This window comes from Pipistrellus hanaki (assembly GCF_964339955.1).
Source record: "Pipistrellus hanaki genome assembly, chromosome: 18".
In the NCBI taxonomy this organism is placed as follows: Eukaryota; Metazoa; Chordata; class Mammalia; order Chiroptera; family Vespertilionidae; genus Pipistrellus; species Pipistrellus hanaki.
In genome coordinates, this window is record NC_140520.1 from 30,849,157 (window position 1) to 30,864,973 (window position 15,817).

The window sequence follows — 15,817 nt, forward strand, 5'->3', positions numbered from 1 at the left end:
GGAAAGGTCAACCTGAAAGAGGCCTGTAAAAAGAACACTGATTTACTAGTTGGTCAATGAAGACAAATATTAATACTTGATCTGGGAATAATCTGGGGTGGACAGAATCCAAAAAGGAACGGCCTCAAAAGAGGGCTCATGCACTTTCCTGAGCAAGGCTCAGTCTCTGTCCTCTGCATCTGTGTGTTCTTAACTTATAATAGAAACTTGCGCCCATTGTAATTTGTGGGATAATCAAGATCTCTGACTCAAGCATGTGGGAACCTGAAATGAGGAAGAAAACTAAGGCACAGAGAGGACATTGCTCAAGCCAATAAGGTGAAAGTAAGGATGGCTAAAGCCCCTCCCCCCGTCACAGCGACTTTATGTGACAGGGGGAGGGTAGAATCATGAGATCAGAGATGTGAGTGAACTAAGAGTAAGAGCTCGTAAGGTATTCCATAGGAGAGAGAATTCCTGGGTCCCCCACTTTCATTCTTCTTCCCCAAAGGCGTAAGTGGTCCTTAGGCAATATGAGTTCAAGCTCATCCTCATTGCTGTTTCTGTTCCTGAAGCATTTTTCAACGCCAACCAAATATTATGCAAAGGAAACTTTATTTGTGGAATACAATTTTACCATATAGGATTACACAGCTGGAAGATACACAAGTATGGGGGTGGGGAGTTGGGGGGTGGTGGTCATTAATTGTGAGGCAGATCTATAATTTTCCATTGGAACTTCTTCCCCACCTCCCACTTAATAACCATTGTTTCCATTTACAAAACCATTGTGGCAGTCAGTAAATATGCCCTTCATTTAATAAAAGTGACTACCCACCCCAGCCACTCGTCCAGAAGTCACAATTTGTTCACTGTTTGAAAACATATAATGTGCCCTAGCCATAAATATTATCTATGAATTTTTAAAGACAAGTACAAAAGTAAATAGATTAAATAGCAGAAATTAATTAATTAATTAACAAATAAATATATCCAACAGTAACAAAATCTTATAAACCCATGGTGTAGATTAAGAAATGAAAACAATCACAATAAGGAAATAAATATTAAATAAATATACTAAATGATGAAGCAAAGAGATGGTGGTTTGGGATCATGTCTTCACAATTCTCAGGAGTGGACTCGGCCAGAAGTACCGTCAGCGGTATCATCACTTTGCTCCTATCTCGCCTTCTCCATCCATTGCAGGAGAATGTCTATCTCTCCCACAGCTTTCACCACCGCTTTCTGAAGTTCAAGCTGAAAGACACACAGTTAAGTATGAGCAAATAAAAACGAGTCAGCATTCGCCCCAAAATTAATCCTCTTTTTTTATTGGCAATTGTGTTAGGGATCACAAGCAGAGCATTATTTTCAAACCGGAAGAGCTTGAAAGAGGTTATGGAACTTCAAGATCTCACCAGAGGAAGGAACATGGAGTCCATCATCTTGGTCTTAAATAAGGAAACTAAGGCCCAGAGAGGTAGCAGAATTAGGACAATAGCCCAAGCCTCTTGCATCACAGAGATCAAAGTAATGAGGCTGTGCTTTTTAAAGGGACGTGTGTGTGTGTGTGTGTGTGTGTGTGTGTGCGCGCACACACACACGCACGCACGCACAGATGCACACACGGGTTGCTTACTCTGCTTACTTCAATTGAACAAATATGTATTGTGCTAAGCACTGGGCTGGCTCAGGATCCAGAGATGCATTGTACATCCCCTACCCACAGGGCCTTTACAGTCAAGTGAGAGAGACAAGCAGAAACAGGCAGTTAAAATGTAGTGTGGTGCCCAGCTGGCATGGCTCAGTGGCTGAGCATTGACCTATGAACCAGGAGGTCACTGTTCGATTCCTGGTCAGGGCACATTTGGCTATTTGTTTCTGGAGGCAGCAGATCAATGATTCTCTCTCATCATTGATGTTTCTATCACTCCCTTCCTCTCTGGAATCAATAAAAAATATATTTTTTTAATGTAGTGCAGTGAATAAATGATGGAGTCAACACAGGACAACAGTAGCAGCACTTAACTCAGGTAGCAGAGAGGTAGCAGAACCTCCTTGGAGGTGATGTGTAGGCTGAGTCTAAAGGATGCATAGAATTAGTCAGTGAGGCATGGAATCCAGGCCTTCCTGGCAGATGCGCAAAGGCATGAGGTGAGAAACAGCATGGGGTGGGCACTGGTGAAATTGTGCATGACTGTTTTGAAGGCATGTATGAGTGCATGCATGGTTATAGCCTCTTGCTCGTGCACCTGGAAGATGTGTTTTTAAAAGGCCATTCCCTTTTCATTCTTAAGGCATTTTTCAGAGAAAGCACCCTCCCAAAGCCCACTTGGGTGTCCCTGGGGTACAGCAGAGGGACAGGCCACATGACCTTAGAGAGCTATTAACCTGAAGGCTACAGGATTTCTCCCAGTATGAATACCCATCCCACTCACTTATGATCTCAGTTCTAAAAACACACTCATCCCAACCAAGGCCAAAATTGCATATACCTCTTTGAAGTGACTCTGAATCTGATTGAATTTCTCCAGTGCTTCCTCCCCACAAGGGCATGTCATTTGGTCATGCTGAAAAGAAGGCCAAAGAATGATAGCTTTTATAAATATTCTGATTATCTGCCATTAACCTGTTAACTGAGGAGTTTCTTTTTTAATGACACAACCTGTAACGGGCACGTACTCTTTCACTAGGACATGTCAGTACGTCACGCCCGGAGGACGTAATTTCATATTATTTTATTTATTTATACTTAATGAAAACAAATGAAATATATATATATATATATATATATATATATATATATATATATATTCGTTTATTTATATATATAAAGCACAAAGGAAAATACAATATTAAAAAAAAATAGAAAAGAATACCAACAAAAAAAAATGGACACGTCGAATTGAAAAAATATAAATTTTACAAACAATGATAAAGATTACAAAAAATAGCCGAAACCGGTTTGGCTCAGTGGATAGAGCGTCGGCCTTCGGACCTAAAGGTCCCGGGTTCGATTCCGGTCAAGGGCATGTACCTTGGTTGCCGGCACATCCCCAGTGGGGGGTGTGCAAGAGGCAGTTGATGGATGTTTCTCTCTCATCTCATCGATATTTCTAACTCTCTATCCCTCCCCTTTTCTTCCTCTCTGTAAAAAATCAATAAAATACTTTTTAAAAAAAGATTACAAAAAATATATACCGTCCCTCTCGGGGTGCAACATATATTTCAAGGACGTATTCATACGTCCTACCGGTTCCCGATATTGTTTACGTTTGACGTATTTATAGGTCCTGCTGGGTTAACAGGTTATCATCAAGTAGGTGGGAATTCTACTCTTTCTATAGGCACTCCTTTCTCATAGACAAGTCTTATCAGGCCTCATCATTTGAGATCATTTACCTAGTCATCAGTAGAACAGAAAACCAGCTTTTTAGGCTCAAATACAGAGCTCACTGCTTCTTTTTAGAAACAAGTAACTCTGAAGGAATTTATGATCACAGTGTCATCTGCCTGTAGCCCCTACTCAGCTCTAGTCTGCCCCCCTCCCAGAGAGTCCCCATGCAAAGAAAGAATTGGATTCCTAGGTCCTACTGAGGCCTTATCTTGATATTGAAGCCAATGGCCTAATGACTAGCTGCTTGGACCCCAGATGCACTAGTATACACACCACCAGATATCTCACCTTAATTTCATGTATAAAAGATAATTGTCATTAACATAAAATAACTAACATTTTATAGTTCTTTAGACTTTTTAGATGGAGCATACACCCAAAAGTCCATAAAACTGAGTTCTCATTACCTAGTCACATGGCTCCACACAGACTATTAGAACTTAGGGACTCAGTGTTTCCATCTTTTAAATGGGAGTCAAAAAGGAGCTTGGTTACTAAGCCATTGAAGCTATGTGCCAAGATTAATCCTTTACCCGAGACCCTTACTCACACAGAGCGAGAGGTTCTTCTTGATAGCAAGGAAAGAGTTGGCGAGGCTGCTGATCTTCCGGAGGATATCAATGTCAGCGGTCGGATAGTTTCGGAATACCATGACCAGGTAGAGTTCCAGAATATGGCTAAGGAAGCAGCACTGATCTTCAGGCTCCAAAGAAGACGAGTATGTTAGTGAGGACAAGGTCTCCAGGGACAAGACTCGAATGATCGAGATGTCCCTGGTTTACATTTCCTCCCAGAACTCCTATGGGCCAAGCACATACCTTTGTGTCTTGGAAAAACTCAGTTTTCAAGATTTTGAGGTCCATGATTTCATCCTTGGCTTGCTAAACAGAAAAAGACAAGACGAGAAAATGACAGGTTAGTAATGGCTATCAGGGTCTTAGACACAGAGACCTCTTACCCCCCTCCTTGCCATGACCCTAGGACAGCGCCCCTTTCCAAAACACTTTTAAATTTCTTTTAAATATTTTATTGATTTTTTACAAAGAGGAAGAGAGAGGGATAGAGTTAGAAACATCGATGAGAATCATCGATCAGCTGCCTCTTGCATATCCCCTACCCGGGATGTGCCCACAACCAAGGTACATGCCCTTGATCAGAATCGAACCCCGGAACTTTCAGTCCGCAGGCCGACGCGACGCTCTATCCACTGAGCCAAACCGGTTTCGGCCAAAACACTTTTAAATTATGAGCTACAGATGTCTCCTGGGAATGCATCCTCTTGGTAAGAAGTCCCCAAGCTGTCCCTTTTTATGGTCACACTACGAGGGGACAGAGAAAGACAAGTAAAGAAGGGGAGGCGCAGCCACAAATTGGGAGGGTGCCTCCCTCACATACCACTCTCTCCCTTATCTGAGAAAATTCATTTTGCATTTCTTCAAGGTTTGTGGTGATCACACAGCTTCCCAAACTGAGTGTCTTCAGCCCAGCAGAAGGTGTCCAGAAGAGAGAAAACACAGCCAAGGAAAGGCAGAGGAGGAGACAAGAACTTTTCATCTTGTGCCAGAATCTGGAAACCACAGGAGCTAGGAATTCAAAGGCAAGAGCATGACTTACTGATTTCCCATCTCACGCTTTAAGAAGCCAGTCTAGTCACCAGAAACGTGCCTCCCCCAGATGTCTCTTGGGGGCAAAACCTCATAGCTTTATCTGATTTCTGACAGTCGGATGCATTCGTCTAACTTACTAAGGAAAACTGCTGAGCCGCCTCAAGGTGCTTGTTCAAGGTCTGAGTGTGAGTTCCTGCTACAGGTCCCAGATCTTTTATTCTGTCCCCATCCCAGCCCCATCATCATTGCCCAGCAGTAAGGCCTGGAGCAGCAGGCACGTGTAGTGAGTAGATAGAGGATGACATCTCAGGGGAAATGTCAAAACTTGTTTGGGTGAGTTGACGTATGTCATCTTCCCTTCCAGCATGCCAGTTATAGCTCACCCTAAACCCGCAGGGAAACTGGGGGGAAACAGAACTCACAGAAGCTGTTGCTGAGACACCAAACACACTTTGAGAAAAATTGTCTTGATTTTATGACCACCTCAGGGCAGAGAATCTTAGTTCTGTTTGGCATTGGTCTGAGATCAGATTGATTATTTGGGGATAGCAGATTTATTTCCGCCCCAAGGCAAAGAGAAAGTCAATGACTTCATAATAATTCTATTGCCAGGGAAAGGCAAGATCTGATAGGCAATCATCCCAAGTCCACCTAACACTTCTCCACCCTCCTGAGCTGTTGACTCCCCAGCGTTCTCTGCAGGAAGACTTCAATCAGGCACAACTGGCGTGAATCCAAGAGCACACTCTTTGCTGGCCCTTGAACTCCTGGTGAAGATCAAGTATGATCTCAAACACAGAGGAAAAAGGCAAAAGAAAACTGATTTCTTCTTGGGGAGAGCCTTGCTCTGTAATGCGGCACTTTGCAATGTTTGCTGAGTTTTACGATGAAATAATAATGGGCTGGGATTAGAGGGAAGAAGCACTTACTTCAGGCACAAAATTTTAGGGAGCACCAAAGGTCTCAGAAATATCAATAATAATATTTTGAGATTTAAATAAGTAATCTTTTAATCGTTATATTTCATATTATATAAATAACTATAGGCCCAATGCATGAAATTTGTGCAAGAGTAGGCCTTCCTTCTCTTGGCTCCCGGTACCAGCTTCCCTCTGGTACCTGGAACCTGGGCTTTCTTCATAGAGGGAGACTCCACTCACCCGCCGCAACCCGCCAGCCTGGGCCTCCCTCTACAGGGTGATCATGGGGCGATAACCGGGCCCCCAACCCATCACATTGCACCTGCCTTGGCTGGCATGGTGCGAGCAGTGGGAATCATAGCATGGTCTGAATGGTTGTCCAGATGGTCGTTCTGATGTTTAGCCATTCAGTCGATTTGCATATTATGCTTTTATTATAGGATAATAATTGTAATCTTTTCATTGATATATATTTCATAATATATTTATATATTAAACGTATTTATAAATATACTTAATTTATATTAATATCAAAATTAATGAAAAATCTATGATAAGCAAAATACCACTATTTTAAATAAAGACAGAATCTGAACAGTGCCAAGCTGAGCCCTATTGGAACTCAAGACAGAAGGGAAGATGAGTACTCCTAACTACTTGTTATACACTATGTGATTTTTTAAATACATTTTTTATTGATTTCAGAGAGGAAGGGATAGGGAGAGAGAGATAGAAACATTGATGAGAAAGAATCATTGATCAGCTGCCTCCTGCATGCTCCCTACTGGAGATTGAGCCTGCAACCGGGCATGTGCCCTGACAGGGAATCCAACTATGGTCTTCTGGTTTATAGATTGACGCTCAACCACTGAACAATACCAGCCAGACTACACTATTTGTTTTTATGTATCTTTAAGTGATAATTTTCCCCCAGAAGTACACATCAACACAGGTGATGAGTCTTCACCAAGAAAGTATAATTATAATAAATTATGTATGGGCTATAAATAAATATTTAAATTTACAATAATGTTGTGAGTTGTAATATAGCTACTTTTAAATTTTTCAATACTTTTCAACTACTTTAATATTTTGGAGAAATCACGTACATAAAACACATAAAAACATATGTAATGGGGCGTACATCTTTCCTCTTGCCTTAGACTCCAAAATGCGGGGCACACACTAATCATCATTACCACTTATTGAATTTTTCCTATGGGCCAGGCAACCTGCCAGGTATATTTTATATCCATGTCCACCCGAGATACTGCCAAATGTAGGAAAAAGAAACAAACAAACTGGACCCAAAAAAATCTGAAAGAACTTTGGGTTTGGAGACAAGAGAACTGGGTTCATTTCCCTCTCTACAAGTTCCCATCAATGTAGGTTGTTCCAGTTTGCCCAGAACCTAGAGAGTTACCGAGAACCCAAGACTTCAGTTTTAAAACTGGAAAAGTCACAGGTAAACAGGATCAGTTAGTCACTCTACATCTATTGGCCCTTATGCAAGTGCACTCACCTCTCTGAGTTTTGTTTTCTCAGCCACAAAACGATGAAAATTAAATGTATCCAAGATGTGCACCCAGCTAGCTCAGTCAGTAAAAGCATGGGACTCTTAAACGTATCCCAGAAACTTGCTTTGACATTTAAATAAAACGAAGCCTAACTTATACACCTAACTATAATGAGACGAGTGATTAACTCATTTTAAATAAAGAATGATGTCAGTTTGCCTTGAACTTCGTAGGTGTATAGTAAAATTTTGTCCTAATGGAAAGGGCTCCTTTCGATGTGACCTTGAACACATGGAGGTAGATGACTGGTAGAACTGGGCTGGTTAGATGGTGTTAATAGAGGGAAGGTTTTCTTACTGAACTCGGAAACAGCTGTTGCTTCTGGTCTCCTAGGTGTCTGTTTCAAAGCGAAGAGGCTTCCAATTATTTATAGACGTGCCACAGGAAGGGAGTTCTCATAGGTGAGAAGTGAAACTCCCTTGGAAATTCTCTGGTGTGTGACACTTCCTCCTATCCGAAGACAGTTTAATTGTTGGCTGTATTACTTGAACCCTTTCAAAAATCACTTCTTTCGAGGTTACTGGTTTTAGTTATTGGATAAAAGATATGCTTTTTTTTTTCTTTTCCTTTTTTCTTTTTCTGGCTTCCTTCTAAAGATAATTAGGGCAAAAGGATGACTGAATTACAAAACTGTAAGAAGATTCCAGGAGGTGTTTTTGGCCTCCTTTAATTCCAATTTTTCCGTTTTAACCAAGCTTCTCCCCAAACTCAGACATGGTAGGCTGACTCCCACTGTTCCTCCTTTATTTTTGCTATTCCCCCCATTTCCCTCCAACAATGGCCACCCTTGTTTCTCTCCATTCAGTATTGAAGAGTGGGCCCCAATTTGCTATTCCTAAACTATTTTATTTTTTTAATGTATTTTTATTGACTTCAGAGAGGAAGGGAGAGAAAAAGAGAGATAGAGGCATCAATGATGAAAGAATCATCCAATCAGCTACCTCTAGCATGTGCCCCAACTGGGAATCAAACCTTGACCTCCTAGTTTATAGGTCGATGCCCAACACTGAGCCATGCTAGTTGGACTATTTATAAACTACTTTAAACCACACCAACTTCTTTCTTCTCTGACTTCCTATAGCAGATTTTTCTTTGGCACGTGAAAGAGTCTAATGTTACCTTCTGTTTCATGGGCCTTACCCTTTTCTCCCTGAGGACATGGAAGATTTTCTTGTTCAGGGACTAATCTATCACGTAGGACCATACTTCTAGGTGAGATTAAATCAAAGCACTCAGATGAACTACATGTCAAATTTAATGTTTTAAAATTTTTCTTTTTAACTTACTTCCTACTCAATATCTATGACTCTAAAGTCCTGTATTTGAGTTCCAGGATTCCACAGTTTAGAGAATGACTTTGACATATTATTTCATCTTTTCGGATTGCAGTTTACATATCTGTAAAATGAGACCAGTATTTTATAATATTTTATAAAATATTGTTCATGAGATAATATTGTCCCTATTTTGACATTCATTGTCACTGTGATTCTTTGTTATCCTGCCTTTTTGGATCAGGGCACTCTTTTTCATGTCTTTTAATGTCTCCTAAGTTCCTCAAATGAAGACTATAACTTTTCATCCTCATGTTTGATACATGTTAAAAATATGTGTACACATCTAATCTAAATATCTCTTGAGCTCATACTTGTTTTCTTCTTTTTATTTTATTTTATTTCTTATTGTTGATACCATTACAGATGTCCCCATTTCCCCTTCTTTGCCCACCTCCTGCTACCCTCCCCTTCCCTCTGGCCATGACCACACTGCTGTCTGTGTCAATGAGCTATGCATATATGTTACTTGGCTCCTTCACCTTCTTTCATCCAGTCCTCTACTCTCCTCTCCCCTCTGTCTTTTTTTTTTTTTTTTAAATCATTGGTGCTAAGTAAACAATTTCTCTTGAGCAGCCTTAAATGATTAAAGTAAAATTGAGAAATATGATCTGACAAGAATACTTAAAATCAAGACTTTCAGGAAATATAAGCTGTACTCAGGCCAGTCAATTTATTTTCATTAGCCAAGAAGAACCCAAATGCTTTGTGTTAAGTTACTTGTAATGATTAATTAAACGTATTCATGTTCAATGCCCCCAGTTTAACTTGAATAATCAAGTGTCTTCTTTTCCTATATCAAAATGCTTTATTATTATTTTTTTAATCCTTTGAATAGATCCCATTCCATTCTCCGTACAGACACCAATTTAGTTCAATTATGTGCCGAGCCGGCCATGGGTGAACCTGAGAGGGGGCTGTGAAGGACTTAGAAAAGACAGACAAAAGAAAAAAGCTGAGTCTGGGTGAGACACTGATGGGTGAGACAGTGCCACGGCCTAAGCTGAGTATTTTATAGCCAGCTTCCACGAGGTAAAGTAAGGGCGTGATCAAGATGTTTACAATGTTCTAATTTACTCAATTACATGCCCTGAACCCTATCAAGCCCACATCACTCAGCCACGTGGGACTACTGGTTTAGACCATAAGGTCAAGCTTACAACTATAGCCTTTGGCTATAATTGTGCTGGGAGGGCTTTGCCCTCCAAGCTGGGACTTGCATGTGGCTTTGCCACGAGAGGATCGTGCCCTCTCATTTACTCCAGGCTTGAACCTGTCCAAACTTGAACCTGTCCAAATTTGAACCTGTCCAAACTTGAACCTGTCCAAACTTGAACCTGTCCAAACTTGAACCTGCTGCTCTCCACACACTTCCTCTATCAAGTTTTCCTACCTCACCATAACCACTTTAACTCCATCAGCAATTGCCAAGGCAAAAATGACCCCTTCCAGAAAAATGGCCTCAAAATTAGTGGTAGAGAGTGATGTGGGTGAATGTAAGAGAATTTAAGTACTTTTTTTAAAAAAATAGAGGCCAACTAAACAGGTAGGAGGAATCAAGAATAGTAAAAATATAACTGACTGAACACATGCATTTTCCATCTGTGTAGGTCAAAACTATCTGATATTGGCACTGTCATATGGTTCAACCTAAAATTAATATTATTTTAATAATGTATAAATTTTTCTAAGCCTGGTACAGGGGGTAACTATTAATTACTCTGTACATTATAATCATTTTATATGATTATATATATGTGTATGTGTGTATGGATATAAATGTATGTATGTATGTATAATATATAGTGTATATATAAGTATATAACATATAATGTTTATACACTAGGACATATTTAATGTAATATTGGGTCGGCAGCTAAGTAATTGCGGGTTTCACACATATATGGCTTCAGTTGAATTTTTAGGTTTGCAGACGTAGTACAAATGTAAAACACATTTTGTTATTGATAGTTGGCTATTCAGCTGTTAATCAGTAAAAAAAGTTTTTTGATCTGTTTTGTAGTTTTCGTTTGGCGTTCGTTGAAAAATGGAAAATCAAAAGGAACATTTTCGTCATATTTTGCTTTTTTATTTCCGCAAAGGGAAAACGCATCGCAAGCTCATAAAAAGTTATGTGCTGTTTATGGTGACGAAGCCTTAAAAGAACGGCAGTGTCAAAATTGGTTTGCCAAATTTCGTTCTGGTGATTTTTCACTCAAAGATGAAAAACGCTCTGGTCGTCCAGTTGAAGTTGATGACGCCCTAATCAAAGCAATAATCAATTCGGACTGTCACAGTACAACACGTGAGATTGCAGAGAAGCTTCATGTATCACATACATGCATTGAAAATCACTTAAAACAACTTGGCTATGTTTTAAAACTCGGTACATGGGTTCCTCACGAAATTAAAGAATCACAGTTAACGCAACGCATTAGCAGCTGCGATTTGCTAAAGAAACGTAATGAAAATGATCCATTTTTAAAACAACTGATAACTGGCGATGAAAAATGGGTTGTTTACAACAATATCAAGCGGAAAAGATCGTGGAGCAGGCCAGGTGAACCAACTCAAACAACATCAAAAGCTGATATTCATCAAAAGAAGGTTTTGTTATCAGTTTGGTGGGATTACAAAGGAATTGTCTACTTTGAACTCTTACCACCCAACCGAACGATCAATTCTGATGTCTACATTGAACAACTAACGAAATTAAACAATGCAGTTGAAGAAAAGCGGCCCGAATTGACAAATCGAAAAGGTGTTGTATTCCATCATGACAATGCAAGGCCACACACATCTTTGGTCACTCGGCAAAAATTAATGGAGCTTGGTTGGGATGTTTTGCCACATCCACCATATAGTCCTGACCTTGCACCATCTGATTACTTTTTGTTTCGATCTTTACAAAACTCCTTGAATGGTAAAAATTTCAATAATGATGATGATGTCAAATCGTACCTGATTCAGTTTTTTGCTAATAAAAACCAGAAGTTTTTTGAACGTGGGATTATGATGCTGCCTGAAAGATGGCAAAAGGTCATTGATCAAAATGGGCAATACATTACAGAATAAAGTTATTTAGTTCCATGAAAAAATTGTCTTTGATTTTCTTTAAAAAATCCGCAATTACTTAGCTGCCGACCCAATATTTTCATAAAATCTCACTAAGAACATCAGCTCCTTGAGGGCTATAATTGTGTATGTCTTACCACCCCTCTATTACAAACAGCTGGAATGGATCCTAGTTTATGGTAAGTTTTGGATAAATGTATGTTGAATATATTGTAACTTCTATGGAACAGGTATTTTTCCCCCCCTATGAGACAAGTCTTATAATCCAGCTTTCTGACAAAGAAATTTAAACTTAATGGTTGAATGAGTTGCCCAAGTTCATCCAGCCAGTAAGTAACAGAATGTACTAAAAATACAGCTGATGTGAGGATTACAAGGCTCAGGCGGCAATATGAAGATTAAGGTGAGTTAGTGGCAGAATGGAAACTTCAAGCTAAGTCTCTTAATTTTTAATTCATTACTCTGTGCGTTAAACTGTGTGTCCTCAGGGACAAGAGGGCCTAGAAGAGCAGTGGGAATGGGGGTGCCAGGAAACAGGACTCCTCGTTCTATGTCAGGGCCTTTTATAAGGAAGAGTCCCAACAGCCTGTTCAGTTGGGAGATGACACCACGCATCTCATCTGTCGGACGAATACTGTTCTGATGTTAATGCTTTTGATTTAACCACTCTTTTTCCCAGGTCAATGCCGGTCTATAAGATAACTTTCCCCTCACAGTTCCTAGAGTATTAGTCTTGTTTCCTTTGTCCAATATGAGTGCCATTTCTGTTTTGCTGAAACATTGTAATAGTACTTGTTTACTGAAAGGGTATAAGTACAAACGTTTGTTTAATATTTTGTTTGTCTGCTTGGGTATAATTATTTGTTCATGTAAGTGTGAAAAAAAAAAAAGAAAAAGAAAAAAGAGAAAGAAAGAAACCTTTAATTTGTTTAAAGCTGAGGGCTCTGACAGCCAGCAAACCGCCCTGAGTGGCCACTGGGATACCTTTTTCCCAGGGGTGCTTGGCTTTCTATCAGAGGGGAATCGGCCCACCTAACAGGATTTATATGTTTATTAATTTGAAGGTATGAAGTTGTAACAATTGTGGTACAAAAAGTTAAAACCAGAGACCAAATTCTAAAGTTAACTATTTACAAGAAGGAAGCTTGAGCTGGCAAAGTTGCCAAGTCTGCCAGCAAGCTCAAAAAAAACCAAAAACTAAATAAATGTTATTTCTGCCGCCACCCAGTCTTGATCAGTGGTGGAGGAACGGTCTCAGAACTGTTTGTTTCAATTGGCCATTTAAGTTTAATGTAATTAATGATTACAGTACATTGTAAAATCTTTAAAAGAAAAGGAAAATATTTTGTAAAATCTTTAAAAGAAAAGGGCCACTTGGTCCTTGTGTGTGTGTCAACTCTTAAGTTATAATTTTAAAATCAGTAAGAGCTTTTCAGAAAGGTCAGGGAATCTGATTGCAGTATAGGGGTTACCGGTTCCCCCCATGCCACCTGCATCGGCAGGAGGCAAGCGATTTCTCCAGAGGACTGCCAGATGAAAATGCCTCGCCGAGGTCGGGGCACCTCCTTCGCCACCTGGACCCTCGTGCTCCCTGCCTCCGCCCACCTGGTGTCTATTCCCTCCAGGGGGTGTTTAGAGTAGCTGGAGGCAGGGGCTGCACTGCATGCGGGCGAGGGGAGAAATTCCCCTTTGACCCCCTGCACCCCAATGAGACCCCAAAACCCCCAGTGACTGCTTGGACACTTTTCACCATGTTCTATTAGGGGGCTTAAAAGCTCAGCTAGAAATTCTCCTGTTCCCTCTTTCAGGCCTATCAGAATCTGAGATCCTTATCTGTAGGGAAAATGTGTCACTTTAAATTTCAAGCGGCTGGAGGCCTGGGAACAGAGTGCTAGACCTGCTCCCTCCTCCCTCTGCCTTTTCTAAATATTTTAAAATAATAGGAGGTTTGAGGCATTGTTATGCATTTTTAAAGAACATAGAAAGAAGATTTGAAGGCTAATTTAAAGGAATAAAAGTTTTTATGAAGGTTGTGCATGTGATGAGAAGGGGAACAAGAAAGGGTTGAAAGGAAGAGAAAGCCAGCAGCCAATAGGAAGGGAGGACATCCTGGCAGGTTAGCTGGAGAGGCAAGAAGGGAGACTTAGACTCCAAAGGTTTTGTTTTTTTCTAACTTAGAGGAAGAGGACTGACAGGACCGGGGCTCCTTTCCATTAAGCCCCCCACGGGTAACCTTACAAGTGAGAGGCAAAGCTATTAATTTCCTGGTGAGCACTGGGCAGTTTATTCAGTCTTGACAGAGCCGATGGGACCTCTAGGAAGATATCAGTCCAGGGGGCCACCAGACAAACTGACTGTTTTCCTTGGACATCAAGAAGGACTGTAGACCTAAGAAAGAACATGTACTGGAGAAACGCAGCCGCTGAACTGGACTAAAATAGAACAATGGGCCTTTGAGGAGCTAAAGAAGGCTCTCATCTCAGCACCTGCCCTAGCCTTGCCAGATGTCACGAAGCCCTTCCACCTTTACGTGAGTGAGGTAAGGGGCATTGCCAAAGGGGTTCTCACTCAGACTCTAGGTCCCTGGAAGAGACCTGTGGCCTATCTGTCTAAGAGACTAGACGCTGTGGCAGCAGAGTGGCCAGTGTGCCTCTGGGCAGCGGCCACCACTGCATTGCTGATGAAGGAGGCAGATAAGCAGACTCTGGGCCAGGAGCTAGCCCTGACAACACGCCATGCCGTTGAGACCCTCCTTCGGGTGCTCCAGAGAGATGGATGTCAAATATCACCCAGTGCCACGCTCTTCTCCTGGACCAGTCCTGCATCCGGTTCCATAAGACACTGGCCATCAACCCTGCCAGCCTGCTTCCAGATGATCCAGAGGAACCCATTCATGATGGCATAGAGGTAACAGACGCAGTACTGACAGATGTCCAGCCGTCATCACCAGACAAGGTACTGTTCACGGATGGGAGCAGTTACGTTCGGGATGGGATCTGATATACAGGGGCAGCAGTAGTCACCCTGGACCACACCATTTGGGCACAGTTCCTGAACTTTTGGCCTTAATTCAGGCCCTTCAATGGGGACACAGTGCAGTCCCCCAGGAAAGAGGATTACCAACTTCAGCCAGAAAGAACATTAAAAATAAGGAAGAGATTTTAGCTTATTTGAGTCCATCTGGCTCCTGAAAGCAGTTGCAATAGTGCACTGCAAAGGACATCAGAAAGGGGAGACAATTGAAGCCATTGGAAATAGAGCCGCAGACCAAACTGCTAAGGAAGATGCCCAAAGACCAGTGGGGCCTTTACAAGTCTTAGTAACCCTGCCGGACCCCAACCTACACCAAACAAGAGGAGGAATTGGCTGAACAGAAGCAAGTCATCAAAGGACCAGATGGTTGGTAGACCCTACCAGATGACAGACTGTTGGTCCCAGAGGCTCTAGGTCAGATGTTAGTTGCCCGTTTACCCACTTAGGCATCATCAAGACTTCTGAACTTCTGTGAGGCAGATACTACGAAGCTTAAGTAAGGTAAAAGCATAGTCACTAGAAGTACTGTCTGTGTACAGGTAAATGCTAAGCAAGAATAGAGGGTCCCCCTGGGAATTCAGGCCCCAAGGAAATTCCCTAGGCTAGCATTAGAAGGTGGGTTTCACAGAGATTAAGCCACCAGCATTGAGGTACAAATACATGCTAGTTTTTATAGACACCTTCTTAGATTAGGTTGAAGGATAAGACAGAAACTGCCTCTATAGTAGTCAAGAAATTATTCCAGGAGATTATACCTAGATTCGAGCTGCCAGTAGTCATAGGATCAGATAACAGCCCAGCCTTTGTAGCAAGATATCTCAAAGTATAGCTCAAGCCTTAGAACAGGCATGAGCAGAACTCTAAAAAGTTTAATTAAATTTGTCCTGGAAAC

General features: G+C 41.2%; 1 protein-coding gene across 1 annotated transcript; it reads right to left on the bottom strand.

Annotated features, from left to right (window-relative positions):
• Window positions 1-1,161: 1,161 nt before the first annotated feature.
• IL20 (interleukin 20) lies at window positions 1,162-4,933 on the bottom strand (the record flags this gene model as incomplete). The annotated part of the gene is made up of 5 exons (XM_084866535.1): window positions 1,162-1,239; window positions 2,478-2,552; window positions 3,930-4,082; window positions 4,198-4,260; window positions 4,775-4,933. The coding sequence occupies 5 exons, from the start codon at window positions 4,931-4,933 to the stop codon at window positions 1,162-1,164; spliced, it is 528 nt and encodes a 175-aa protein (XP_084722661.1).
• Window positions 4,934-15,817: the final 10,884 nt, after the last annotated feature.